Source organism: Sander vitreus, chromosome 11 (genome assembly GCF_031162955.1).
Source record: "Sander vitreus isolate 19-12246 chromosome 11, sanVit1, whole genome shotgun sequence".
Classification (NCBI taxonomy): Eukaryota; Metazoa; Chordata; class Actinopteri; order Perciformes; family Percidae; genus Sander; species Sander vitreus.
Window position 1 is genome coordinate 15,621,168 of NC_135865.1, and position 14,479 is coordinate 15,635,646.

General features: G+C 39.5%; 1 protein-coding gene across 1 annotated transcript; it reads left to right on the forward strand.

The window, feature by feature from the left end:
• Positions 1 to 1,704: 1,704 nt before the first annotated feature.
• On the forward strand, positions 1,705 to 14,260 carry LOC144525229 (glutamate decarboxylase 1). Its single transcript, XM_078261859.1, has 16 exons — positions 1,705 to 1,824; positions 3,475 to 3,537; positions 4,941 to 5,096; positions 5,996 to 6,238; positions 6,412 to 6,502; positions 8,865 to 8,977; positions 9,243 to 9,358; positions 9,473 to 9,552; positions 9,641 to 9,695; positions 10,118 to 10,234; positions 10,348 to 10,412; positions 11,319 to 11,397; positions 11,522 to 11,671; positions 11,775 to 11,882; positions 12,229 to 12,318; positions 12,501 to 14,260. Exons 1-16 carry the CDS (start codon positions 1,749 to 1,751, stop codon positions 12,672 to 12,674), a joined length of 1,776 nt encoding a protein of 591 aa, XP_078117985.1. The 5' UTR covers positions 1,705 to 1,748; the 3' UTR covers positions 12,675 to 14,260.
• Positions 14,261 to 14,479: the final 219 nt, after the last annotated feature.

A 14,479-nucleotide genomic window follows, 5' to 3' on the forward strand; every position in this document is an offset into this window, starting at 1 on the left:
GTTGTTACATCTTCACCATTCAAAAACCTCGCTGTCGGCACAAAAAGTGGGAAAATAAGATGTTTATGAGACAGGTGTTTATTCTATATGTAACGACAAATAGCGTTAAGATCATCTGCAAAAAAATCATCTCTTTTTTTTGTCGATCTCAGTTCATAATATCGACATGGCAAACTCATTCATGGTTGGAGGGGCTTAGTGTTAGAATAATTAAATAAAAGCAAAGGAGTATTTAGGATCGTGATTCCGTCTTTACGGTTGCTCTCTTGTTTTTTCCCTCAAAGAACAAAACCAGCGACCCTCTCCCCCTCCCCTCTTCGATCCTGATCTCACCTCACGTAGCCTAATGTGTTGCTCATATCATCAAACTTAAAGTCCACGTCCGTGACCAGGATTCAAACCAGAGCGATATAGATCCGAAGACAATCAACACTTTCAAAAAAAAGTCACACTTCAGGGGCCGAAAGCGGCGCCATTCAGTGTCAAACCTGCGGACTCCCCTGCAGACGAGTCCGCTCCACAAATATGCAGCACCGATGGAGGTAGGCTACTAGTGACTCATTCGTGCGCAATGACAATAAACAGACAAGGCTTGCTTTAAATGTCTGCTAATCAAACCTACTCCAACAAAAGCAAGGTCACCTTGTGTGGGGTCTAGCAGAGAGCTGAAGCTCAGGTCTGCTGTTTCTTCTTCTTCATCTCGGAGTGTACCAAAGAGCGAAGCTCTCTCTCCTTCAGGACTTAATTTGGTGGTAAATTCACTTTTTTGGGGACTACACCTGTTCACCCTGACCCACATCATCACGGTAAGTGGCTTTATTCATTTGTGGAGTTTAACCAGTCCAAACTAAACGAACTATTTCTTAATTGTCATTGAAGATGCTCTAACAGGTGTTTTATAAGGTTTCTCCCTGCAAAGAGAATAACATTAAGTGACAGAATCAGCCTGTAGTTTGTGTATGGATTGCACGTGTTTATGTTGCACGGGATTATTGTTCCGCTGAAAAATTCTCATTTAGCCTTTAATAACCGGTTGGAGGTTTGGAAAGAGGGATGCAAGTCGTGTTTTTTTTTCTGTGGGTGACTTTGATCAACAATGCAAATAATCACCTTGAGCTGATATTTGTCATGCAAGTTTGTGGATCCAAAGCCAGGCTTCTGATGACGATATAGGCCAAATTCTTAATTGGAGTAAAGTAAAATTTTGTCTGCTCTTTGTAGGCTTTTATTTGCGTATTTTGCACATAGCCTTAACTCCAGATATTCAATATTTGCGTATTTCACAGCCTTAGAACAATTAGTGCTGTGCTATTTATTATGAGGATGACAAACATGAAGCTGTCTGGCGGCTGTAAACCATGATCAATCCTGAGCAGGATCAAGATATAACACTGAAATAACGTGCTCCTGTCAGTGGCTACTGGTTCATTGGTGGGATGTTTCTTCTGTCAGTGAACAGTTGAACAAGCTGAACTTGTCATCTTAGATTCATCATTTTTCTTTGTGCCGACTAATTGAATCTCAACTTGTAAGACAGGCTGTGCCCTTGTCATCTACAGGTCTGTGCCTCAGACTTAAGCATCTCTTTTCAAGCGGCCAATATTTAAAATACTATTTGTTGTTGAGGTTTTTCTCTTTCCCTGCCAGTGAGTATTACTTCTTATTTTGGATGGTATAAAGAGAGATTTTGGTCGCATTAGTGACCAGGCTTTTTGAGGTGAAGACTTTGGCACAGGGTCTCTGGAGTGATGGCGGCGTCTGCACCCTCCTCCTCTGGCGGCGAACCGGATCCCAACTCGACAAATTTACGACCACCGGGCTCAAGTAGGTCCATCACAGATAAAATGCTATTTCATGTGTGCTATTTACTTTGTGGGCAATGCCATTAATCATTTTCATCGAGGGAGAGAGAGAGGGGGGGAAATCCGCTGCCATTTGAGAAAGCTTCCTTTGCCACAAATCACCGCTGTATTTCATTCACCACACCGACCTCCCGGCATCTGCAGATGAATGCTGCTGTCAAAACCTCATGTCCTCTACCAACAGTTGCAATTAGCATGGAAAACAAGCCCGAGGCTGCACCACCGGAACATCCTATAATAAAGGCTAAAAAAGATTCTTTTTTTATTTGCAAAAAAATTAAACGATTATTATTATTATTATTATTATTATTGTTGTTATTTTTATTATTATTATTAGGGATGGTGTTTAATGCATTCATTTTAAATTATAAAGTGCCTGCACGGAGAAATGAAAATTGCCCTGAAGTGGCTGTTAATTCAGCCATATTAAATTGCCCCTAATGGTACACTTAAGCATTGTAGCTTTTGAGAGAAGGGGCAATGTAGAAACCATACAGCCACCACAGTCCTATTGTCAGCTGGTAGAAAGAAAAAATAAGCCTGATGCTCCCAATGAATAGAGGTCTAAAATCATGTTAAAGGTGATATGCTTCTGACACAAGAAATATACAGATATTGGTGATTTTTACCTTTTTCTTTTAAATAAAACATCATGCACTTACATTTCTGTACAGTGAAAACATGAGCTATTTCTTTTTACAAATATTTGATTTAAGTATCTGAATGGCTTTGCATCGTCTTTGCAAGTGTCTGGTAAAACACAGTGATTGTATCAAGTTAGCTAGGCCAATGCAGAAATTGCCTGCAGCTACCCTTCAAGCTGCACCTCTGCAAATGTCTATAGTCTGGTCTGAATGCTGTTTGTCAGCACATCTGCTCTTGTTTCTTTTCTTCCTTTTTCTGTTTTTAGTTGTCCCTTTGTTGCCCAGCTCATTTCCTCTGGCTTGGAGAAAATCATTGTGGGGACTGAGTTAAAGTGCGTCCAATGAGCTGAGCAGGGCAATGATTTATCTAATGATCCAAAGCAAGGGGTTAAATTCGGATGTGGGACTGCCCTCCTCCCCCCCGCCCTCCATCTACCACCCCTCCTCCTCCCATTCCTCCCCTCCCCTAAATTGCTGCTTTTGAGGATTTGGTCTATGCTTCCCCTCCAAGGTGCCCCATCCCCTCTCTGGCTGGAAGCCCTTGATAACGCAGTAATTCTCTATCTGTCACTGGCCAGCCGGCTCATGTCTACTGATGCTCGCATTTAAACCAGCACCTCTTCACTCAATTCGATCTTTAGCTTGGCGTGATTTCAAACGGCTAATTAATTTGAAGTCCTCGCCTAGGTCATGAACGGTGACGTATACAGTGGAAATAGGCTAATTCAGATCCAGGGGCCTGAAGAGTGCCGGTTTAATGTTTAAATAATCCCAATAGACCCATGCAGGCTATTTTTGTTTCATCATGCGACATCACTTGACCTCATGCGTCTCTCCATTTATTTTCAACATTAAATTGTTCAAGATAAAAATGTAGCCTACACTAAATTGGACTAATTAAAAAAAAATGTCAGGCTTCTTTGAGGCCCTTTAATTTTTTTTTAATTTTTTTGTTGTTGTCATTTTAGGCTATGATGCTTGGTGTGGAGTTGCTCATGGATGTACTAGAAAATTGGGAATGAAGATATGTGGTAAGTAGCTCTATTTAAAAAAAAACAACAAAAAAAACAAGTTATGCAAAAACTATGAATTGTCAAATAGAGATTTCAAAAAAATCAGGGTTTATTTGTCCACAAGCGCAACTGTAGGCTATTCATGGCCTGCATCATATTACTCGCGGCTCAATGGAAACGGATTCCTCGACGAACAGGAACCCTAAATTAACTATTTAGGTTAACCGATATTATTTAGTTCACACCTGATCTAGCTAATTTAACCAAAATGCAAAATATGCGAGGAGCATCAACTGCCAAAACCATCAATTTATCTTCCAGTCGAAGCTGATGAAAAGAGGTAATTAAGCAGGATGGATTTTCCGATTTCTACTTTGAGAGTCTATTCCCGATTTCCCGTCTTCTACCAAACTGACGAAGGGCGGACTGACATCTACCATAATGGTGAATGCCATGCACCAGTGCGCAGCACAATCTTCTGGTATTTTTGACCGATACGTTCTGCTGGTTTCATTAAGGCCATTTCATTCCAGGACCGTATAAAGCTTTAACGGGTATAACGGGCTTAGGAGACCGTTTTGCGCTTTAGCGGAAAGGGGGGAGGGACTGAGAAGTTGTCAGTCCTACCTACAGCACCTTTAATAATATAATACTGAATGAATTAAGTGATGGATTCTAAACATGTGAAATGTAGCATTTAAATGTTTTTCTGTTACAAGGTTGTTGTTTAGTAAATATGCTGCTGCCAGCGCTGTATTATAGACTTTTACAATACAATACACAATACAATAGGGGGAAAAAACGAAAAGAAAGGTGTGGTTGGATTAATATCACGGGGGAAACAGGTTGAATGTCTTCAAAATAGCTGGTTGCCCAATCTTCAGATGAGTTTTCTGTCAAGTAGCCTACATATGGACTATATTCTCCCCAGCAGGCTTTACTGATACATTCACATCACATTATCAAATGTTCCTTTGGCCTGTGTTGTTATCGGCTACTTGTGCTGTTTGCTCCTCACTGGAGCTTTAGTAACAATTTACAGTCGCTACATAATGGCCAGTTGTTTTTGCTTGGCTGGAGTTTGATGCTGATGTCATCGGGTTCAACCTCCCACAGAGCCCTCCGCCCATGACTACCTGAGCAGGATGGGACCCGTTTGTCATGAAAAAGTGTGTGTGTGTGTGTGTGTGTGTGTGTGTGTGTGTGTGTGTGTGTGTGTGTGTGTGAGAGAGAGAGAGAGAGAGAGAGAGAGAGAGAGAGAGAGAGCAGTGTAGATCCTCGGAGATAGACAGAAAGGAGATAAAAGTCAGAAATGAGAGCGGAGGATTATTAGTGGGCCTGGTAGAGTCAAAAAGCTGCAGCTCTCAACATGTATGGGGAGTGTAATCACCCTGCGGATTCCTCTTCTTGCAATCGTTTAGGGTTTTTACAGAAGAACAACAGTCTGGAGGAAAGGAGCAGAATTGTGAGTTCCTTCAAGGAGCGCGCAGCCAAGAACCTGCTCTCCTGCGATAACACTGGAGGAGATGTGCATTTCAGACGCACTGAGACCGATTTCTCCAATCTGTTCGCCAGAGGTAGGCTTTTTTTTTTTTCATTTTTTTTTTTTCATTCAAACCTTTATTTAACCAGGATAAAAAACTCCTTGAGATTACAAATCTCTTTTACAAGAGTGTCCTGGCAAGTGGCAGCAGCGTGGTTTCAAATAAATGCAAAGACAATAATAAGTAAAAACATAGACACACTTTTACTCATCATATTCAAACAACAATGTCATCATAAAGAAAAATCTGGGTCCTAAATCAATTTAAAAACAATGACAGACAGACTGCCTTTCTGCAAGATCCTTTAAAAAGCCTTTAAAAGAATAAAAAGAGACCAACTCCTTCAACTGTAGTTCATTCTGAAGCGTATTCCATGCAGATGGTGCTGCAAAATTAAAAACCTTTTTACCAAAGTCAGTGCAGGCTTTAGGGACTGACAATAAAAACAGATCCTGTGAACTACTGTATATGCTGGAGAAGAATGCATATGTATTTATCCTTTGGAATAAATGTTATACATATATAACACATACAACTTTGAGAAATTCAACATTGTGTGGACATTTGAATCTGGATTCTAATGACCAAATATATGCTAGATATAAGCAGATACAATCATAATAAATAAAAGTTAATAATATGCTGATGAATCAGATTGGTAGTGCCAAAATAATTATTTATAAGGTCTTAGTGGAACAGTATTTGTTTGTGGGTGTTAGTTCCTCAATGCTGCTTTTAACCCAACTGTTGGAGGATTTGCACAAAATAAGTGAGTAAAAGAAATTATCAACTTGCTGAGAAACCCAGAGGTCACAGGACGTTCAACAGTAAATAGTGAAAAGGACCCTAAAATCTCCCAGCATGATGTACAGTAGGTTTACCAGAAGAGACACAAACAAACATCAATTTAATGGATGTGTTTCATTTTGTAGATCTGTTGCCCGCCAAAAATGGAGAAGAGCCAACCATGCAGTTCTTGCTGGAGATTGTGGAAATCCTCACCAACTACGTCAGGAAGACCTTTGACCGATCCACCAAGGTCCTGGACTTTCACCACCCCCACCAGCTGCTGGAGGGCATGGAGGGCTTCAACCTGGAGCTCTCTGACCAACCCGAGTCTCTGGAGCAGATCCTGGTGGACTGCAGGGACACCTTGAAGTACGGAGTGAGAACAGGTAAGAACAAAGATGCTTGAAGGCGCGCAGCATGGCCTGCTGCAATCAAAAACTCTCATTAGCTTACATGCCAGTGTAATGATTACAGATAAGCCATTTTCTCTCTCACATTCTCAAATTATGACTTGTTTTCAGAAGATTATGCTGCTCTGTTGTCTCTTTATCAATCGCAGGTCACCCCAGGTTCTTTAACCAGCTGTCCACTGGATTAGACATTGTTGGGTTGGCAGGAGAGTGGCTTACCTCAACAGCCAACACTAACATGTGAGTGCTGTGATACAGTGTCGTTTATCACTTGGTTTAAAAAAAAAAAGAATATGTGTACTCCATAAATACACTCATGCAGCAAATATTTGACATAATAAGTGGATCAAGTTTGGAAGTCATTAGGTTCTATTCTACCTTTTTAAATATTTTATTTGTACGTATTGTTTTTTAAATGGCCCATGTAAAAGAGAGTCTTTCAGTTAGATGAATAATTGAAGTGACATACAGTAATTACTGTCGCTGGCAGAAGAGTACCCTGCATGCTCTAATAGATTGTCAATCAAGCAGGAAAATAAGAAGCACAAAAGAAGACATTCGTAAAGCTACTCCCCCACAAAATTGTCAATGTTGGTCTGTGCTCAAGCTGTGGTCACATAATTCAGCCTTGCAGGCAAACTAAATTGCATATTGATTCGCATTTACAGTTTACATGGTGTCTTTGTTTCATTCTTGTGACATAACAATGCCAGGAGGGGGAAAGAGCCTCTCCTCCTCAGACCATCTCTACACAATATGGACAGCCATCAGTGGGACTCAGTGATGAGTTTTGCCATTGCAATGAGAAACCTATCTTTAGTTTTTCATGACTGCATCAGAGGGGTGTTGAGTCATCTCTGTCATCATTCTCGTTCTCGATTTTAATGCATTTAATTGTTCTAGTTTACCTTATAAACTGGTAGCTCAGTGTATGATGATTAACTTTGGGGATGAGACTTGACCCAAACTCTGGGACGTCCTGGCGCCCTAGTGGTCCAAGGTGCATACCATATGTCACAGGTTTGATTCCAGTCATGGTCCATGTTTCCCATTATTGTAAACCATTAAATAAAGGGGAAATGCTGATAAAAAACTTGCCCAGTGGGGGTCACATGCAGCTTCAGGGAACCTTTTTGATTATTGCAGCCTGTTTGTTAACCTGTTAACAGGTTGTGAAAGTCCCTATCACTGATTGAACTGTATGGCCACTTACCAGCTGGAAAATACATTTATCACAAAAAAGAAGCATTTATTAATGAATTACTAAAATGTATAACTGCAAGGTTTACTCCTCGACTCCGGTCTGCGGCCCTTTGCTACATGTCATCCCCCCTCTCTCTCCCCTTTCATGTCTAAGCTGTCCTATACAAATAAAGGCCTAAAATGGCAAATAAAAATCATCTTAAAAAAAAAAATTTGATAACTGCATTATTACCAGATAAAAAGGTTAAACACCAGAAAAAGGGATTTGTTCACCTCCTTTTCTTATGAATTGCTCATAATTTTTCTATAAAGTTCTCTTTTTATAAAGGGAGCCTTATTAGAAACTGGTACCATACAGTAATTTATCAGTTCTATCAGTACACAGTGGTGAAGCTTCTGAAGATTATATTAGCATTTTAGTGTAACAGAGGTGGAGCCTAAACCTTTATTTTAAAACTCTGTTAAAAAATATTAACAGTCCTCAAACATGTTTTAATAGCCTCATTCCTTCTAACATGGTTCAACCACCAGTCTGTCTCTCACAGCCTACCTCAAAGAAGCACTGTAGTCAGCTTTTATGTTATTGGCGATATTACCGAGGATGACTTGAACCAGAGGGTGGAGGTTGCTTACATACTTGTTATTTACCTTTATTAATTACTCCATCAACCCTAATTACCCCTGGCAGATATTGACCGACACTAATAGACTGACAACCACATCCAGGTCTTACATAATCAGAATGAGTGAGCGTTGTCTGCATGAATGAATGCAGTGAAATTAATGTGCGACATCTGCAGAGTGGCATCTGACTTGTTTATTTTTTCCCTCTCCATATTGCTGTGTGTATGCTGAAGATGCTGTGGGGCACAATGCGACATTCTGCAATGTTGCACTGATTAATTTACTTTCTTTGCGTGAATAGACAGATACTTATGTAATTGGAAGAATATTGGTCAGGAGAAGATGGATGAGCCTACCTGTGTTGTAATTCCAAATTGACTCTGCTCTTCTCTGAGGCAGAGGGGGTTTAATGTACTTTGATTAGACGAGAACAAAATATTTGCTGTGTCATTTCACTGCATCAAAAGGCCATTTCTAAAAGAACAAGATGGTGTTATCATTTAAGTGTGACTGTGTCCACAATGCTGAAAGAGCAGCATGCTCAGTAACCATGCTGTACAATTAGAGTATACAAATGCATGTTGTTAAATATCAGTGTATTTCATATTGATCCCATCAGTCTCTCCTGCAGCCTGTAGGTGAAATGGAATTTGACTTGAATCAAACGGCAGAGAGAAAACTGTAGTAATTAGTTTACTTAACACACAACAAAACACAAATGTTAAGTTATACTGCATGTTCAATCAAATGTTGTTGTTTTTCCGGTTGGTTTCAGGTTTACCTATGAGATCGCCCCTGTCTTTGTGCTCATGGAGCAGCTGACACTGAAAAAGATGAGAGAGATTATTGGCTGGCCTGAAGGAGAGGGCGATGGGATATTTTCTCCAGGTGAGAGACAAACCAGTACCTCAATAACTCAAGTCCTCATGCAAACATGTCAGACTCTTGTTATTATGCCATACTATAACAGATACCACTAGATGTTCTGGATTCTGAATTTGAAGTTTTCACTTCTAAAAGGGTTTGTAATTAAATTAAATGTAGTGGAGTAAAAATTACATTTTGTCTCCAAAACGTGTAATGTAAAGCACCTTATAATAGAATAAATCAAGAACAAGTACCTCAAATGCCAAAAATTATTTACTTTCTACAGGGGGAGCAATCTCCAACATGTACAGTGTGATGATTGCCAGATACAAGTTCTTCCCTGAAGTCAAGACCAAAGGCATGACAGCTGCACCCAGACTGGTCCTCTTCACGTCAGAGCATGTTAGTCTTAACACTGTCTCTGTATAACTGTACCTTTATCACAAAGTTTGACAATCAATATCTTAAGTGTAAATCCAGCCTGATATGTGACTGATCGAACATCCATTCTTGCAGAGCCACTATTCCATCAAGAAAGCCAGTGCAGCTCTGGGCTTCGGGACAGAGAACCTAATTCTTTTGAACACAGACAAGAGGTTTGCTTTTTACTGAACCCACATGCAGACAGTCTTGTAAAAGATCAAATATCTGGATGACTTACTATTGCATCTTTTTCTTTTACAGAGGGAGAGTAATTCCTGCTGATTTGGAAGCCAAAGTCATAGAGGCCAAGCAAAAGGTGAATTTCAACAACAATGACTCAGACATCATCCCCTCTAACTTATTCATTTGCTTCTATCAGTGTACATTGAGAAACACTTCTTTGAGCCGTGAAGTTTACTTGTAGCAAAGGAAACACTTATGTGTGCCAGAGCAGCGAGGTTATTTCAGTGAGGTTAATGCTTCTGTCTGCTCACATGTCATGCTGCTCCGGTCTAAAGTACCTCTCCTCGAAGTTATCCTTCAAAGGCAAAGTGATGTGCAGACTAGAGGAAATGGCAAAGCAGTAGATGCAAACAGGAAGAGTACATTATTAGAGAATGTGTTTTAGTCCATCTCTCTGATGTCAACAGTCACAGGGAGAAAATTAACATAACAACTTGAATTCAGCCCACAATTGTAGCCAATGTTTTTTCTCTCTCCGATGCTTCCGGTTTGCAGGGGTATGTGCCGATGTTTGTGAATGCCACCGCTGGTACTACCGTCTATGGAGCCTTTGATCCCATCAATGAAATTGCAGACATCTGTGAAAAGTACAACATGTGGCTTCATGTGGACGTAAGAGAATATCAATAATCTTCAATACAAAAAAATAACATCAGCTGTACCTATCAGCCACTGTAATAGACATTAGCATCCTTACTGTTATAAATGTGTTGTTTCCTGTGCAGGGTGCATGGGGAGGAGGTTTGCTGATGTCCAGGAAACACAGACACAAGCTGAATGGAGTAGAAAGGTAAAATAGTGCAATTGTTCATATAAATGACGATTATTTGCAGTACAGGAAAACATGTTTTTTTAAGTGTGGACCATTTTACGTATCAAGTTCAGTTTACGCATCACAGAGAACACTACTCAGCCTGTGAAAACAGTTGTATCATGTCTCTGGATGGATAACCCTGACATCATAAGGGTAATTCTAAACCTCATGATGTTGTCAGGGTTATTTTGGCATGGGCTTGGACTGAAGACTTCAACTTTTTAGGGAAGAAAAACTGCGTTAAACTGGGGCACTGAGTTTGAAAGACATGAGCATTTACCAGGTAGGAAGGGTCTTACATAGATGCTAATGAGTTGCATTATGAGAAACGTAGGATCTGGTGTGTTGGTGTCTTGACCCATACTTGAGAATGAATGTCAGGATATCTTGGGCTTTGCTGCTTGACATTGATTTTAAAACAAAATGAATCTATCTGTCTTTTCTCATATTTTGTTTTACATTCTAACCCTTTATTAGTTAGTAGACAGTAGAGGGATGACAGGAAATGAGAGAGGAGAGACAAATGGTGAATGACACAACAAAAGTCCCTAGGAATGGATCATGGGGCCTTGTGGCTCATAGTTGGCACCTTAACCCCTTGGCCACAAGGGCAACCCAATCTGCCCTCATGGAAGTATAATACCAAATTGCTGCAGTGCTTCTTTAAAATCTGAGCCAAAAGAATCTGGTGTACAATCTCAGATTTGTAGTCAGCTTGTTCATGACCACAGATGTCTCAAACTCTATCTTTCAAAATACTCATGTGCACAGTTATTTCAATAAAATTGAAAGGATCAATTTGTTCTTAGACACACACACACACACACACACACACACAATCACAATAACAGAGCTGTGTTTACTGTTTCAATGTTTGTGCAGGGCCAACTCAGTCACCTGGAACCCTCATAAAATGATGGGAGTGCCTCTGCAGTGCTCTGCCGTTCTGGTCAGAGAGAGGGTGAGTTTTCTTCACTTGCCTGCTGCTGACAATAACACTCCTGCACTAGCAGGATAAGATAACTGTTTTTGGACAGTGGTTGGTAACCTTGTGGTTTCTTTCATCATGACTGTGTACATTTCAGGGATTATTAACAGGCTGCAACTCCATGTGTGCTGGTTACCTCTTCCAGCCAGATAAACAGTATGATATTACATACGACACAGGTGACAAAGCCATTCAGTGTGGGCGGCATGTCGATATCTTCAAGTTCTGGCTCATGTGGAAGGCAAAGGTGTGCATTTTATTAGTTGTTTTCCAAAGTCTCTACTAACCCTGCTGCCATATCTTTAGAATGTAACAACACCTTAGTCTTTCTTTTTCAATCTACCTAAAAGGGAACAGTAGGATTTGAGCAGCATATCGACAAGTGCCTGGATCTGTCAGCGTACCTCTACGATAAAATAAAAAACAGAGAGGGCTTCGAGATGGTGTTTGACGGAGAGGTGAGATAAGTATTTACACAGACAGCAAATATTCACTGTACTGAGAAATCAGATGAATATACATCAGAATTTATTGGATACTCAAGAAAATGTGCTGCAGCAACAAAGAAAAATTGTCTATACTATTCTGTTAATACTATTAGCTATTTGGGCTTTTCTGCTTTACAGAACACCTGATTTTTCTGTTTTGATAAATGACTACAATATACAGTATTTCATATCTTAACTTGCTTTTAGGATTGATTGGACCATTTTGCATTGCTGACAAGTTGACACGGAAAGCTGAAATTACAGAAGGCTGTTTTTATCGGCACTCATTACAAATGTTCCCATTTTCTCTTATCAGCCGCAGCACACTAATGTGTGTTTCTGGTATACTCCACCGAGCCTTCGCAGCTTGCCTGATGGTGACGAGAGGCGGGAGAGGTTGCACAAGGTAATGACTAATCAATGTCCTTTTAAGCTACATTTCTAGTTACCCCTTCCCTCTGAGATTAATTCATATAGTGTCTACTTAGATTTAGGGATTCACACAGTAAAGCCGTTTACAAATTGTTTGTGCATTTGCTTGTGTTTGGCGGAGTTTGGATGGTAACACATCATTTTTTTCCACAACAGGTGGCCCCAAAGATCAAGGCAATGATGATGGAGTCTGGGACTACAATGGTGGGTTACCAACCACAAGGAAACAAGGTCAACTTCTTCCGCATGGTAATCTCAAACCCCGCTGCTACCAGGTCAGACATCGACTTCCTGATCGAGGAGATTGAGCGACTGGGGCATGACTTGTAAAAGCCACACCTGAACCCCCCCCAAACATTACCAACTCTGGAGAGACTTGAGTTTGGCGTCATGTCCCTTTTGTCTCATAAAGACGTTGACATTTTTGCTTACAGGCCTTTTCTGGCAATGCACAAGAAATAGTACGCCCTGTGTGTCTCCGTCTCTTCTGTCTTTAGCAGCGATGACATATTCAAAACATTTGCACACAAGGTTATCTGAGTAAAACAGGACATAAGTCAAATCTGTGAGAGAATCACAAAAGCACTGGTATTCTTGCTAAACCATATGTTAACAGGAAATGGACCTATATACTGTATAATAATGTTGAATAAATGAGATTAACACTGGTTACTTTTCATGTAAATATGAAATAGCAGGAATATCTGAGCACTTGAATGATTCTTTCTATAGCAGCTATAAAAAAAAATATTTTACTGTAATGATGGTCAGAATTTAAAACAGAATTACATCAAAAACAACTCACAAGTATCAGAGCACAATGTAGGGAATATTATAGCATTGACATAAAGAGTATTAATGTAATATATACATATGGTGTACTAACTGTTGGTGCTCCATGTCGTCTGTATAATTATCAAGCCAGATTGTACCCTAGCTGTTATTTCCTTTTGATATTACATAGGTGGAAATATATAACACAGTCATTGTACTTGTGTTTTCAGAGATTTTTGTGTAGATTGTGTATAGTATTGTTACATTGCCTTTGTGCCAAATGTGTCCTAGTTTTACAGTGAAAAACTCCTATATATAAATCGACCATACAGTATAGAATGTAATAGATAATCACTTTATTTATATCCAGAGATTCGAATTGTGAATAGGTAATCTGCTGTTCTGTTCCATTTGTAATGTATTATCCTTCCTATTTGGAAACTCTACTGTATGATATCACAATGTTTTGAATAACATTGAATTCTTTTAGTGTATTTGTGAACCAAAGAAGGGTTGATTTACATTTATGAACATGCCCTTATTCTCCCTTATGGATGGATTCAGATGTTTATATAAGAATACTGAATTTACCACCCTTAACTTTAGTGCAATCTATGTTGTTTAACTGTGCAATGTCATTGTGATTTACTGACTGAATTTTGTCCAGACACTTGGAAGGCATGACTGGCAGTGCGGCTGCTACTGCCGGCGCTTTGTTCATGCTAAAAAGCACAATGCTTAACCATGATCACGGGGCAGCTTTTATTCTACAGACATGATGATTGTTTGTATTATAATGTGTTAAGTGGAGTAAAACTATAATATGCAAACTTTTATTTGTCTTAACATGCTTAGTATAGGCACAAATGAAAGAAACTGGGATTATTTATCATGCAGAATTTTGCTTGAACAATGAAAGGCACAGCATTTGCTACGGTGATAAGATTTAGTGAAAAATTGTAACTAACTAACTGAATTAGTGGAATGACATATCCCTTGTTAAATTCAATGTAGGCACTTTAACCTCATGCCATCATTTGCAGAGTAATATTGTTGTATCCACAGCACTAATAAAGACAAGAGCTGTAGAAAATGTGGGCAAATTTTTTTTGCAGTTTGTAAAAGGACAAATAAATATATGTATGGTGAACAATACTCGAGAAGACTTACTTTATTTGACATTATAGGTGTAAAAATAATTGCAAAACCAACCATTTCTACCACATTCTTCTGAAAAATCCCCCAAAATATATAGAAAAGCATTAAACTGATAAGCCTCCCCTTTGCTACAAACTGCATTGCAGATTTGATTCACGTCATCAGTTCCAAATCATGTTTATTAGCAATTCTCATAAAATTAG